At 48.0% G+C, this 15755-nt stretch overlaps 1 protein-coding gene across 3 annotated transcripts in view; it reads right to left on the bottom strand.

Moving 5' to 3' along the window:
• The window catches only part of GRID1 (glutamate ionotropic receptor delta type subunit 1), a 611661-nt gene that overhangs the window by 228898 nt on the left and 367008 nt on the right, over positions 1–15755 (bottom strand). For all 3 annotated transcript variants that reach the window (XM_032491610.1, XM_032491611.1, XM_032491612.1), the window contains exon 4: positions 8704–8757. In XM_032491610.1, coding sequence (XP_032347501.1) covers positions 8704–8757 — 54 coding nt within the window. The remainder of the gene's footprint in view (positions 1–8703; positions 8758–15755) is intronic.

The following is a 15755-nucleotide window of genomic DNA, read 5'->3' on the forward strand; positions in this document are numbered from 1 at the left end:
TTCTTACCCATGATACTAGAAGCTCTCTGAGGGTGAGAAGCGTTCTCTCTCAGATTCTCAAAAGTACCCCCAGTGCCTCATAGGTGTTTGATACATGTACGATAAATAATGATAGATTGTCAAGAGTTATATAGTCAGGTAGGGAAATAGGACATGGAAGAGGAATTTAAGAACCGCTGAAGAATCATAAGGTGTTGGAAAAAGAAAAGGTTATGGAAGAACTCCATAGGTGTTGCAAAGTGGGGAGAGGGTAATTTGATCAGAGTCTTAAAGGATGCATAGGAGTTTGAGAGGCAGAGACTGGGAAATCTAAGGTCCCAACAAGCCCAAAGCACAGTTATGAATGCTGTGGGGAAGGGATAGTTCAGTGGCAGAGTACACGCTTAGCATGTGTGAGGTCCTGAGTTCAATCCCCAGGACCACCATTAAAAAAATAATAATAAAATAAAATTTTTTAAAAATGCTGCAATTCAAGCCAGGTGATGGAACCAAGCTATGTCCCCAACACCCTGCACTCCTCATAAAGACATGCGTTGACCTTTATCAATTACTTAAATCTAGATGCTTCCTTGATTAAGTTCCAAAGATGAACTTGCCACAGAACATCAGTTGATTGCTAGTAAGAAGAGGTATCTTTTAAGAGTGCCTGCTGTAAGCTAGACCTTGCGGAAGGTCATTTCTGGTGAGTTATCTCACTTAGTCTTCACAGCTTTCCTGTGAGGTTGTTATCAGGAACTCTACTGAACAGATGAGGAAAATAAGGTTCAAGGAAGGAAGCAAAACAATTTACCCAAAGTCAAAGAAGTGGTCAGCATGGGAGTCAAATCCCATCCATGGCGTGTTCCCAAAGACTCATCTAGAACACAGTGGTACCTTATTTCTCTCTAAGTACTGCTCCCCAAATCCACCATCTGTGCAGCTCCTAGTACCCTCCCCACGGGGCTTTGAAAAGGGCTGAGGAATGACATTCCAAAACGACAATTTCCTCACACCCTGTAACCATAAGTGTTACATCCCATCGATTCCTCTAGGGCTGAGAAAGGAAAATAGATATATTCTGACTAACAAATGGAAGCACATTTCTAGTAAATAGGGCTTGTTCCTTTCAGATGCTACTCATGCGACATGCATTAGCCTGCTTGCATGGGCTTTTCCAGGGTTCTTTCACCTTTTCCATAGGAAATTTTAAAAATAAGGTGCTGAATAAAATAGATATACAACAGGGACCGACTGTATAGCACAGGGAACTATGCTCAATACCCTGTAATGAACCATAATGGAAAAAAACACGAAAAAGAATTTGTGTATGTGTATATATATATATACACATATACACATATACATGTATAATTGAATCATTTTGCTGTGCACTAGAAACCAACACAATATTGTAAATCAACTATACTTCAATAAAAAATAAAAGCAAAAAATAAAACACAAAAATAAATAAATAAAAATAAGGTGCTGATATGTAAAATGACAGAAAGGAAAAAATCTAATAATAAATAATAAAAATTTTATAAGACTTTCCACAACAAGATTATATTACCACTTTCAAATAATTAAAACACACACACACACACACACACACACATCGCTGGATGCAGTCATGTGTTTAGCATTTAGTTAGTGCTGAGTGTGAGGAGGAATGGTAAGAGGTGGTCTGTGTGGCACAGGGTGTATATTTCTTAAATTTGGAGTCACTCACGCCTAAGTTCAAATCCTGACTTTGCCACTTACTGAGTGACATTGAAAAGTCAGTCCATCTCTCTGAGAATCTGTGTCCTTATCCGTAAAATGCAATGATATAAGTTGGAGTACCTGGAAGCTTGTCCTCCAACCCTTTCCCAAAATCCGCCCCAAGGGCATCACATCCTCAAAGTGGCAGCGCTTGACATCAACGATCTCTCCCTCCTCTTTGAAGTGGTTTCTTCATTTGGCTTCCAGGACTCCACCCTCTCCTAACCATAGCAATACTCACATTAAATATAAATTATCTAAGCACCTTAATTAAAAGGCAGTATTATAATGAATAAAATCGCAAGATCCAAGGATGAATGACCTTCAAGAACCATACTTTAAACATGAAGAAACAAGCAAGTTAAAAGTCAAAGAATGGAAAAAGCTGTATTATGCTAACATGAGTCAAAATAAATCTCTTAACAGCTTCAGTAATATCAGATAGATAAAGTATATCTCAGAGCAGAGGGATAAAGGTCATTTCGTAGTGATAACAGATCAATTAATCAGCAGGACAAGAAAAATCCTAAACACGCATGCCTCTCGTAACAAAGCTTCAAAATACATTAAGCAACAACGGATAAAACTGCAAGGAGAAACAGGCAAACTCACAATTAAAGCTGAATGTTTTGATGCCAGTCTCTCAGTAATTGACAGAAGAAACAGACAAAAAATCATCGAGGATACAGAAGACATAAATAACACTATCAACAAAATTGACCTAATTGACATTTATAGAACATTTCACACAACAACAACAGATTACATATCCTTTCAAAGTGCACATAAAACATTTATCAGGAAGGACAATATATTGGATTATCAAATAAGTCTCAATAAATTTTTAAAAATTCAAGTAATAGAAACTCTGTTCTCTGATCACAATGGAGCTCAATTAAAAATCAGTAAGAAAAAGATGCCTGAAAAATCTTTAAATATTTGGAGACTAAATAACACACTTCAGAACAACCCACGGGTCAAAGAAGAAATCAAAAGGTAATACAGAAAGTATTCTGAACTGAATAACAATGAAAATGCAAAATACCAAAATTTGGAAGATGCCATTAAATCACTTAAGGGGATATTTAAAGCAGTAAAGAAAAATAAAGTTCTCAAATCAATGATATTAGCTATCCCCCTAAGGAAGCTATGGATATAGACTTAACACATGAAAAGATGCTCAGTATCAGTCATTAGGGAAACAAAAATTACAATTATAATGACGTACCGTTACATACCACTACAATGGCCAAGGTCAAAAAACCTGATCAAACCAAGTACTGAAGAAGATGTGGAACAACCGTTATTCTCATACAACCTGGAAGTTTCTTAAAAGGTTAAATTTACATCTACTATATGACACTCCAATTCCACCTGTAAATATGTACGTAAGAAAAATGGAAGCCTGTGTGCATACAAAGACTTGTATGTGGACGTTCGCAGCAGCCTTATTTGTAACCATCAAAAATCTCAAACTACCCAAATGTCCATTGAAGGGTAAATGTATGTTCAAACTGTGCTGTAGCCATACAATTGAATATGTTTCATCAATAAAAAGAAAAGAACTATTGCTGTATACTGCAATATGGGTGAATCTCCAAAATAATTATCTGGAGGGAAATAGCCAGAGCGAAACAGTGGAAAAGAGTACACGCTGTATGATTCCATCTATATAAAATACCGATAATCTGTAGTGCCAGAAACAGACACCCAGGGGGTGGGGAAGGTAGGGCAGGAGGACACTGTTGGGGTGATGGCTCTGCTCCCATTCTTCCCCGTGGTTAGGGTTTCACGAGTGTATACATATGTCGAGTGTAAATTCTACACTTAAATATATGCATTTATTGTACGTGAATTAAATCTCAATCAAGTGGTTAATTTTTAAGTAAAAAAATAAAGGCAGTGATGCTCAGAAACAGTGCCTGGCTCTGCCTCGTGTCTGATATTCTTTGTGCTGGGTTCTCAGAGGGGCTACAGAGCTGGGTAAGAAGTGGGCCCTGTCCTCAAGGACTCCTCAGTGGGGCTGGGGAGAGAAACTAGTGAGTCGATTACAACGAGCATAATTGTTTTTGAGTGTTAACTAAATGAAATTTGCGGACAGTAAATGGTACAGGGACTTAATATCTGTCCAGAATTGGAATCTTCAAAATGAAAGGAAGGAAAAAAAAAATTAAATCTTTTCCCTCCCTCTCTCCCTCTGTGTCCCAAATAGAGAGTTCTTAAAGCTGCTCAATTCAGCATTCATAGCGTGGTCTCTTTTTGTTGTTTTCTTCAATTTAGTACATTAGCATTGCTCTTCCCTACATTATGCAAGTGTAGCCTCATCTCACTTCCATGTGTTTTTAAGTCAGTGTGTGTTTGGGGGTAGGGACGATTTGAAAGTCTCGAGTGATGTTCTCTGGACCATTAACAGACGTCTCCTCTGGGGCACGCCAAGGTGATAAGGTGGGGGCGGGGGTCCGAGGGGCAAAAACAGGAGAACGTTTGGGCGGAGGGGACTGAAGCGGTCCAGACACTGGGACAACCCTGTGTTTAGGGTGGCAGAGATTTCTCATGATACAGACAGAGCAGCTCTATATGAACAGAGATGGCAGAAATTGAGACCAGAGAGGGCTCTGAAGTCAGCTCATGAATAGCTTCGTGGAACACAGGGAAGAATCTGAATTCAATCCTATGGACCCCGACACTCCACCACCTGCCAAAGACCTATTCCAGCATAGAGGTGAGCAGGTGTTGAGAGAAAAAGCACATAAGTGTGTTTGAAACACAAATGCACGTGGCAGCCAGTGTGCACGACCTCATCCTAGGAAGGCAGAGCATGCATTAGAGATGGAAGATGCCTGCAGGAGACACCTGTGTCTTGCTCTTTAAGTTATCCGCCCTCTCTGATCACAGAATCTTTTTTTCTACAAAGCACCTACAAATCAGCAGAACAAATGTTCCCCGGAGCACAGCGTGGAGACTGCTGTAGGAAGCCTGGCTGGTGCTTCCCCTGCCCTCCTCCCTGGCTGCTCCACCACCTGCCGATGGCTTGGTCTAGGGCCGGTGGGGAGCCCGTGTGCCTCAGAGGAAGAGCTTGTCCCCCACGGGACTTGTAATGCAGGCACCGGAAAAGGAGGCGCAGGGGAACAGCGGTAGCTCAGGAAGCAGGATTGCAGCTTTCTGAGTTAATGAAGGATTGGGAGGTTAGAAATACCTCTTCCTCCACGTGGAGGCAATTAAACAAGCAGAGTCAAGGTGAGAAGGCAAGAGGCAGAGGCAGCAGCGGGAGGCTTAACCCAGCACTTCCTCTGTGTGTGAACCCCTCACGCTGGCGACTCTGGGGAGCCTGACGGAAAGGAGGTCTGGCCCCCATTTATATGGAGGCTGTTCAGGAAGCCAGGCATGTGCATCAAGCCCCCAACATAGCATAGCTGGGGTGAGGAGGCCAGGACGGCAGGAGAATGAATAACACTAATTGGGAAATCCAGGAAGACCCTTTGACAGAGGTAATGTTTAGCAAACCCCTGCAGGAAAGGTAAGTCCTTGACAATCAGAGATTCAGGAAAGGCAAGCCAGACATCAAAGAAAATCCTGGCAAAGGCCCAGAACCAGGGGAGGAAGATAAACATAGGAAACAAGAAGTCACCCATTGCTCGCCGGGGTGAGCCATGGGAGAGTGGGCAGAGGGTAGGAAGTAAATAAGGACGGAAAGGTGTGATGGGAGAGGGTCATCCTGGAGTTCTGAAGTGGTTCTGAAGCAGGGAGCAGGATGTGGGCTTTTCTCCATTGGTTAGGGAGCCAATCAGGATGGGGACACTGGTCTCTGGGACTGGAGCACTGAGTAAGAACCAGGTTAGGGGGAGGGTGATGAGTTCAGAGAGAGATGCACTGAGCTAGAGGTGGTCACGAGGCTTCCTAGCGGCTGAGTCCAGAAGGTATCTGGATCCCTGAGTCTGGAGCTCAGGGACAGAAGATACGGGATGTGGGGGTCACGGACATACGCTGGCAAGGGGGCGGGGTATGAGGGCCTGTTGGCAGTGCCTCTTCCCTCCTTAGATCCTACCTCCCCTGCTGAGCCACAGAACACAGCTTAGACCATCACGTGCTGACAAAACCTAAGTGCAAGGGTTATGCACATGTTTCTGCATGTCTTGAACCATTTCCATCAAAGCTTGCTTGGTTTCAGAGTCTGGAAGAACTAGTGAGAGCTGTCCAGTAACAAATGGAGTGCTTCAAGTCCCCCTCACAGATGGTTCTGGAAGAGGCTAGAGAGATATACATATTCCATAAAGGAATCTCCTCCAGAAAGTTCCCGAGAGGCCAGACTATGAGGTACACGCCTCCTGCCTGGACGCAGAGCCTCACAGGGAGGGCATGCTTCTCTATGTCCAGACTCCTCCCTTGTGCTGAGGACACCTGTGAGTCCCTGAGCCACAGCCACGAGGAGAGGAAGCTCTCCAGACCCGCTGATAAAGACGTTCTGGGAGCCAAAGTCAAGTGTAACTGGTCCTGAACTGGCAGCTTCTGATGAATGACCCAGAGTGGTCCCCTCCCTCCCTGAGCCTCCCACACTAATTGTTGCCTTTGTCTCTTCTCGGAGGCTGACCGGGAATACTCTTCAAAGCAACTTGCTCCAAACTACACACATCAACTTGCCTTCAATTAAACCTTTTTAAGAGTCTGCTCTTTGCCCTGACTATCGGGGATTCAGTGATAACCTGGATTCTGACTTTGTCCTCAAGGGACTCGCTCATAGCCTATTGGCCACCTTGACTAATGTTCAACTTTGCTTTCCACACACTCTTTTGAATCCCCCACCCCCTCCAAGTTAACATGTGATTTAATCAATCAATAAAAATACAGTTTACGCCCCAAAGCACATCTGCTTGCTAGTGTCCCCACAGTGGAGTCCAGACACCATACAAATTGTCAGTGAGGCTTACTCACTCACAAGCCCTTCTCTGCATCCAATCACCCCTTCTCCAAATAAAACAGGCCTGTAGCACGTGACACCAATATTCGGTGGTGAGGGGGTAGACATACTAAACAAACCAGTGCATAAAGAAAGCAAACAGAAACCCATGCCCTGGAGTGCTTGTCTTGAATCCAGGAAAATACACTAAGCAAATCAAATACAGAGAGAAACTGGAGGACAGAGCCTGTGAGGAATGAGGGGAAGCCAGGGGTGGAGCTGGAGGACCACAGTGAAGGCCTCCTTGGGGAAAGACGTGGGGGACAGAGGCACAGACCTGAGCTCATCTGATGGACTGAAGCCCCTCCAGAGAAGAGGGGAGCAGCTCAGGAAGCAGGAATATGGGGCCCCAGTGTAGACGCTGAACCCTGGAGACCATGCTGTTGCTACCAACTGCCTGCTCCTGACTCGTCTCTTCCTACTTTCTTTTACCTTAGCCATCACATATAACCGAAAAGCAACTGGGAAACTAGTTGTCCCTGGCTCTGTATCTGGATAGAGCCTAGAATGATGCAATTGTCACAAGAATCACAGGACTTGTTTCCATGGGGCCCCGCTGAAATAAGAAATGAAGGGACAGACAGAGGGCCCTGGGAGTGGTCGGGATGCAGGGGAGGAAAAAGGAAATCAGTTAGAAATGTAAAAATAGAGCAGTTTTTGAAGACTGGCAACAGAGAAACACTGGCTAGCCAATTCGGAGGAGTCATAAAAAAATAAAGCTAGCATTTGCCTTAAGGGGCATGTAGAATGCACCCTTTCCCTGAAATAAAGGAAACCTGTAGAAAAGTTGGCAAAGCCCAGAGAATCAAAACTTCCTGAGGACCAAGGAAGACTCTGGCAGGCTCCGAAAAAGGGAAAGAAGCCAGTGCCTTCTCCTGATGACCAGCACAACCATCCACACCCCGAGGGAAATGGACAGTTACCTCACTTGTCTCCAACTGGCCTGTGTAGATGTGGAACTAATAAGATGTGAATTTATGGACAAAACCCACGAAAAGTGGGCCTTGCAAGCAGTTACTATCTGATCCTACCTAAAAAATTATTCAAATAAGCCCAAACTGTTTCAGCCATAGTAGCGCTGAGCTGATGAAACACACATCATAAAAGCATAAATTACTTCCCTAATAAACCTTGCATCTTCTAGAATGCAGCCATTAGAAACTGATCAGTTAATTTAGGAGAAACGGAAGGCCCCAGGGCTGATGAACGCTCGCTCCAGGAAGCATCTTCTTGAGTCAGCTGTGTTAATAGCCAGCTCGGGTCACCAGGGCTGCCCCGAGTGGGTGGCTCCTGCATGGATGGGCGCGCAGAGGGGACTCTTCAGGAAAGCCAGGGCAGGTGGTTACAGGCCACTCCCGTGTAACGTCCACAGCGTGGAGGAGCAGGGCCAGTTAGAGTGTAACTGGTGAAACCTTGGCGTTCCCAACCCTCCCAGGGCCCAAACCAGTGGATGGCCAGTCATGGCAGAGACGTCCCACTTCCCCCATTTACATGGTTACACTGACCCCTCTCCCCCACCAGCTGCACAGGGGGGTGTGCACACTACATACACACTCACACCTGTACACATACACACACTGACAGACACACTTGCACAGGCACATTTATGCACACACACAAACTCATGCACTCGTACACACTCACATAACACACACACCTTCAAGCTCCTGCAGGAATGCAGCCTCCATCCCCCATGCACCCCATTTTCTAACCTGCCCGCATCTTTCAGGTCCCTGACCCCTGACTGGTAACCTCCCCTCACCCCACACATCTAATGCCTGACACCATGTCTCTGACTCTTGACATCCTCGTGGACTCATATCTCGATTCTTTCCTTGGTCCCCACCTGCTCCAGGTGAGCATCTCTCATCTCTTGTCTCGCACGGTGGAGCCCTGGAGTTCACTCCCGCACCCCCAGTCAGAATTGGGCCTGAAAGCATCACTCTGTGCTTCCCCAAGGGGCAGGGGCTCTGCACAGGCCATGCCCCTCACCATCCTGGGGCTCTTACCTCATTCACAAAGACCCAGTGGCTGTCCTTGGAAGCCAGGTTTGTCTCCACGGCCTGCAGAGAGAAAAAGAATACAAACATGAGCAGAAGCAAGCCAGAAGCTGGCAGACACAGGATGATTGCCGAGACGGGCTTTGAAAAACATTGTTCTTGGACAATTTTTTCCTCACACACCACGCCGTCCCCCTGAGGCCTTAGCTACAAGACGCATGGTCTGAACACAGACATCTGGTTTCCTGCTGTTCTTCCAAGCTCTCGTGCACCAGTCCCAGGCAAGGTTCGAAGCTCCAGTTCCTGCAGGCATCACAAGGCCAGAGGCAGGGGCGTCCCTCCCCTCTCTCGGAGGATGCCTGCAAACACCTTTCTGGAGGGTTGCTCAGTGGGGTGAGTCTCAGCATTGCCCGAGGCTAGAGAATCAGGAATCTGGAAAAAGGGGTTTACGGCCATGCTAAACAACACCTGGGAAGCTGACAGCTCATAGCCGGGGCTCTGAGCTGCCTTCAGCTCTAAAGAACCCATCAAGGACCCTTCCTGGCTCCTGGCTAGTGACCCCACCTGCATCATTCTCTCTTAGAGCACCTGGGTTCTATTTCTTTACAGCACTTGCCATGTCTGTGCTTGGGTAGTTATCAGTTTATTTACTTTATTGTCCATCTCCTTCACCAGGCTGGGGCCTCTGTAAGGTCAGGGGCCATATCTGTGGTTGTCACAGTTGCATCCCAGAACCTTACATGATAACCAGCACATAGTAGGTGTTCAGCAGACAAATGAATACTGTTGTTGAATATACAAATGAAGCATAGGAGAGCAGGGCGGATGGGACCCAGTCACTTATTTGGCTTCTTATATGTTTTTATGAGTACTTTTTCCCTCCTTTAATTGGAATGCCAACAGAGTGAAAAAGAGAAGGAACTGATAATTTTCAAGCCTGTCCCGTAAGAACACTCACAGTTAGCATGTGCCAAGTACTGCTGAGTGCTGGGCACTGTGCCAGGCCCTCTACCAACCTGGGAGACAGCTCTCAGATTGTCGTCCTTTATTTTCACTTTTTGGGGGTATTTTGTAGTGTAATTTTTATTACTCTATTTATTTGAAAAAATACACAAAAACCAAAATGTTCAAAACTATCCCATTAACCCGCACTATTTTTTAATTGTGAAAATGCCCCATTTATCCTTCCAAATTCATCCCCTAGAGATTGTTCCAAGTGTCCCCTTCCAGGAGTCTTTTTTAAGACACATCTGCATATATGTACCCACATACACATATCAGACAGATGTTTTTATTAAAATGGGATCATGAAATCTACATCAGGTTACAACTGCCATGTTTGACATATTGATGGATCAAGAGTGTCTCTCCTCGTTGGTCCATCGAGATCTGACTCATTCTTCCCTTCTAGGGAGCTTTGAAAAATGCAGACCCTGGGGCCCCACTCCATGAATTCCTAATTCACTGGCAATGGTTATGTGACTGAGATGCTGCGACGTTTCAGAGCTCTGAACCCTGACTCACAACCTCCGGGGCTGGGAGCTCTACTCCAGCATGTGTAGTTCTGGGAATCTGAAGATGTAGGTGCGCCTATGCAGGTGAGAGGTCCTCGGATGTCCGTGCAGGAGCCAGCAGTGCAGAGGACCTGTCTCAGCTGCCACGACATCCCAGGGAGCAGGTGGGAGCCCTAGCTACGCTAAGGCAGCTTCCCACCTGGTCTCAGACTCGTGCACGGAAGATATCAATGGAGAGAATTGATCAGAAAACCCCACAGGACAACTGGCCAACTTTCCTGGCCTACTTTCCCTCACCAATTAGCAATTAGCTAATTTGTTAAGCCTCTTTTCCTCACACGGAGATAAGTAACACTTGGCTGCAGTCTTTTCCAGAGGGTGCAACTCACACAGAAGCTGAGATAGACGGTGAGAAGGAGAAGCTACTGCAGATTTAGCAAGAACGCCTCCTCCCCCGTGATGACTGGAGACCTGCCAGCTCAGTGAGCAGAGCCCTAAATGCTCCCAGCCCAGGGGACAGTGTTCCATTCTAAGTGCCATCCTTTCCCTGTTCCTCCCCAGCCTGTCTGATGCAGACGGAGGCCCCCGAGTCCTCCCTTTCATCTCAGAGCCGGCAAGGTAAGGAGGAGGCATGCAGGCAGGGCACGTTTGAACCTCAGTTCTGCCTCTGCTTAGCTGAGTGCTCCTGGGTGAGTTACTCCACCCCTCTGAGTGGCGGTCCCACGCCTGCAAGGTGTTCGGAGGCCAGCAGTGCCACTGATGCTCTGCCCAGGGCCCTCTTGCATCCCATTAGGAATTCTGAGCCCACTGGCTCCCGATGTGCGTTCACTGCCAATGGCAGACACTGCGGGCTCAGTTGCCGGAACCCTCCTTGGCACTCACGGTGCCTGGGAATTTACACTCTAGCCTAGACTGAAGGTGCCACGTATACAGATCCCAGCTGCCCTGTTCCCTGATGGGGACTGCTCTGAGTGTTCAGACTGCTCGGGACCAGCCAACATGGCCTCACTTGCTCACGCGCCCTCTCTGGCCACCTTCACTTCCCTGTCCCACGTTCCCATTCCCCTGCTGGTTTTTTTTCCCCCACCCAATTCCTCTGGGAACACTTCTTAATAAATTATTGTCACACAAACCCTCAGCTCAAAGTCTGCTTCTGGGAACCCAACCTGAGACAAACACCACCCAACTTGGGGTTATCGTGGGAATGAAATGAAGTTACATGTGATGCTTCCAGCCCAGAAAGAAGCTCTATGGATGATCGATTAACACGAAGGTCCTCTCCATTCCTTCCATTCACATCTCCTGCCTGGTCATCATCTGATGGTCTCTTTTGAACGTGTAGAAGTCAGTAGTAATCCCTCATGTGTTCCTTTCTTCAGTCAACAGACAGCAAACACTGCAGCTGCCCTCACTCTCCTGGATGTGGATGTGAGCCAAGAGCCTCGTCTGTGCCATCACAGAGCCAACAGTAGACCCGTGATAAACACACCCTGCCAGTGTGGTGAGCACTGCCTCTCTGCAAGTCCACAGACCCGTCAAGGCAGCCCCATTCGGGGCTGCCCCTCATCTCAGCCACGGTGCATGTCTCCTGCTACATCACTGTCAGCGTCTGCAGAGGAGGGCTGAGCCAGCTAGACAAATAAAGGGCAGCCCCTTTATCCCGTGCGTAGGGAAGGGAGCGGAGCTGGCCTTCTGCTCAGGGTGGGTTCCCAGTCACTCACCCTCAGCAAGTCTGGAGGCCAGTTTCCTACAACTGGGCTTCTCTCCCAGAACAGGGCACCATGCTATGGGATGACCCACTAAATAATGCAGTGGCAGGTGACGGGGGCCTGAGTGACTGCAGGAGCTCCACACGGACCCCGTGGGCATGGAAACTAGGTCTCAGTGAACCCACGGGATGGCGGCAGTGGTGCAATGCCTCGGCATGGGACAGGCAGCCCTGGTGAGATCATTGCTGTGAGTGGCTGAAAGGCCACGCTAGACCACCAGAGCCCAGAGGCCTGGCTCTTGTGGTCCCTTGATAGATTGGTAAACAGGGAACTTTAGAAGAAGAACTGAGGGGGTGGGAACTTCTAAAGAATCATGCTGACTCCTGTTTTAGCCCTTTGTGAACAGAAGAGGAGACCCGAGATGCTTCAGGTGGCATGGAGCCCGTGGAAAGGGCTGGGATGGCTGCCAGGGGGGAAAGGCATCGCTCACAGAGGCAGGACCAGATGTCTACCCTTGTTCTGACACTATGTACTACCCTCTTGAGCCATAAGTGCACCGTCATAGGTAGACCCCTGTTCAAGGAAGCGAAAGGCAGCTGTTCTTCCCATACCTGGAGAAGGGAATGTGTCCTCTTGCCTGTGAGCAGCAGCCCCTGTCTGAACCTCAGGGTGCCTTTTCCCATGGCCAGTGGCATCTACAGAGCTGCGGTTTAAGTGACACAGGACATGCCATCTTGCAGGGGCTCAGGGGATATTTAGATCCTGTCCTGGTTACCCAGCCACTTAGGTCCTACAGTTTGCCTAGGGAAAGAGATGCAGACCAAACCCCAGCTCCTGGCTCCCAAAAGCTCAGGACAGAAAGCAGCCCCCAGCGCTGCCAGGAATGGGATGTAGCAAGGGGGTGGCTCTCCTGGAAAGGACTGGGGAGTCCCTTGAACACAGGGAGGTAAGGATCACTTCCAATATGCAAACATCTAGAAGAAGCAGAGAAGACAGAGGTTCTGAGGGACTCGAGGAAGCACCTCCAGCCCGGTCCCCTTCCTTGGTGTCCTCAGCCTTTCACGCAGGACTAAGTTGGAGCCATCTCCAAGGGCGACGGGAATCTGCTTTTATCAAGCACCCAGCCAGATACTTCAGGACAATATTCCCATGTCACAATCCACACGCCTCCTGGTTTTGTTCCCAACACCCTAAGGAGCCAGGCAGCATCCTCATCCCCGTTTCACAACCAGGAAACTAAGACCAAGACACGTATCTCACGCAGGTCTCTCTGCTGGCACTTAGCAGAGGCCGGATTTGAACTTGGGTCCATCTGTCCCCAGAGCTTCCATTCCTTTCCCTCAATCATGCTTCTCCTCAAAAGGTCTGGACAACCATCAGAGCAGGCGTATGAGCCTTGGGGCCTGGGCCCGGCCCTCTGATGATGGGAACAAAATGATCTTTTTTTCTCATATGTGAGAAAACGCCCTTATGAGCCCCAGTGCCTGCCTTCTCCAGGTTAACTCAGTCCTCATATGTCTAAGATTGTTATTCCACTTGCCTTTCTTGAGCATCAGCCTGTTTCCCTTGGCCTCAAGGAATAGTGAACGGAGTGGAAAAAGCCTCCACATGGAAGCCTTCCAGCAGCATCGCCGAGGATTTGTTTTACAAAGTGCAAACGCCACTGACTGTTTATGTATCTAGGCACACCCCTCCCCCAACACTGGGAGCCCGAGATAATGAAAGCTTGTCGACGATTGGCATCTTTTAAAAACCCCAACTCTTAATGTTTCAGAACATTCCCCCCCCTGGAGCCCGGGACCTGGCATTTTCCCAAGGGCAGATATTGAGCTAACTTTAAAGAGCCCCTGCTGCCTTTGCGACAGCACGCTATTTAGGGACAATTCTCTCTGTGCGGTGTTACCCCTCTGAAGTATGAGGGATGCAACACCCCCCATTTGCAAGGAAGGGGAGGGGCTGGTTGCAAGACCGCGGATGAGTCCAGGAGCTCATTTACAAGGAAATCAGCAAAGGGGCCACCATGAGGCCCAAGTTTCAAAAGATATGCCCAGAACCACGAGGCAGCCGCACACAGGGATGTTTTCACTGAACTGTGAAGCCACTCCATGCTTCCCAGGGCCCTGCCTTCTCGGGGAAAGGGCCTGAGCTCTGGGCCCAGACTCTTTCCTTTTGGACTCCATGCAGCCTTGTCTCCAGAACCTCTCGGGGCCTTGCTCTCACCAGAAAACTACCCTCATGTTCTCCCTGAGTCTCCCATGGCTCCTACTCCAGGCTCCATCCTTACTCCCAGATCTCACTGAGGAATCTCAGGCCCCAGGTGGGTCTCTTTTCCAGTTTCTTCTCCCAAGCCCTTCCCAGGAGATGGCCCCTCCGGACCAAGGGTGAGTTACCTGTTCCCACCTCACCCATCCCTCTGCTGGAGCGTCCTTGAAGCCCAGGGCCCTCACCCTTGGTGGGACCGGGAACGCAGGCACCTGAGCACGTGTGTATGTCTCGGGAGGGCTGGAGGATGGTGGTGACAAGGAAATCACCCCAGCTACATCTGTGGAAGGCGTGGCAGAATCCATCCTGTGTAGCTTTCAAACAACTCTGGGGGAGGTAAGAGGATGTTTTTGCTGAGGGAGATCTGAACCTGCCACCTGGGAATGCTCTGGCTGGGAGAGGCTGCGGGAAAGGGCTGCTTGCGGGGTGGGTCCAATCACTGACACTAAGCAACTCCGCCACCTGACCAAACCCAAGCCCACTACACAGGAAACCTCACTGAGTCCTCACAACAGCCCCCGGACGGAGGTTCTGATCTGAGCCTACAGATGGGGAAGCTTGCCCAAAGTCTCCCAGCAAGTCAGTGCGACCAAGGCAGCGAAATCAAGCCTTGCAGATGCCAAAGCCCATGCACTTTTGAGCATATCATGCCGACTTGGGGACTGAGCAAAGACAAATTCATTCCTGGAACTTTTCATAGATGTTTAACGTAAAAACAAGAGTTGAGCTGGAAGGCGATGCAGAGAGGGGTGAGGCCTGGCGTGTGGACCTGAGGACCCACAGAGACTGCTGTAAAGTCAAGTCCTAGATTCTGAAGTTTCCTGCCACCATCCCTCCCCAGAACTCTGGGTCAGGTGGTCCTCTGGTTGCTGAAGGGCTTCTGTATATGGGGAGAAGCCCACTAAGAGCTGAGCTCCTAAGGGCTAAGGTCTGGTCTAGTTACCATGCAGCCCTGGTGGACAGCGAACTTCAAAAGACGTCTACGGAAGGAATGAATGGGTGGACTCACACTCCTGCATATTTCCCCAGTGCTGAGCATGAGGAAGGTCAGGGGCATAAACAGAAAGCCCAGTACAGTGCAAAGGGATACTGACATACAGGCAGCCATCACTTTGCACAGCAGGTACCAAATTAATGGAAACCTACACATGAGCGCATCCTCACTTCCCACGGTTTCAATATGCACTCGATTTCCAGTTAACACTGTGCCGTGCAAAGTAAGTCTTGCCTGTATTTGAAAGTAGCACCCTTTTACTACATTGCTGAGAGAACCTGAGAATGAAACGAAGTTAATCTCAACGGTGGATAAATGCAAGATATCGTGACCTTTAGAAGCTGATGGAAACATGATCAAATTTCAGAGCTTTTCTGCGGGAATAGGATCGTTTCATCATTTGTGCTGAGTGCCGAACCTCCTGATGAAAGTCCCCATATATTCTGCTTAACCACACAATAAGTTCTGAACTAGTCTGGTCAATCAACAGCATTTACAAAGATATTACTGTAACACTGGAGAGAGAGTGTTGTTCATTAGATGTGTTTCCTACACTTGCTTTGATCTCAGAAAAAAACTATT

Source organism: Camelus ferus, chromosome 11 (assembly GCF_009834535.1).
Source record: "Camelus ferus isolate YT-003-E chromosome 11, BCGSAC_Cfer_1.0, whole genome shotgun sequence".
NCBI lineage: Eukaryota > Metazoa > Chordata > Mammalia > Artiodactyla > Camelidae > Camelus > Camelus ferus.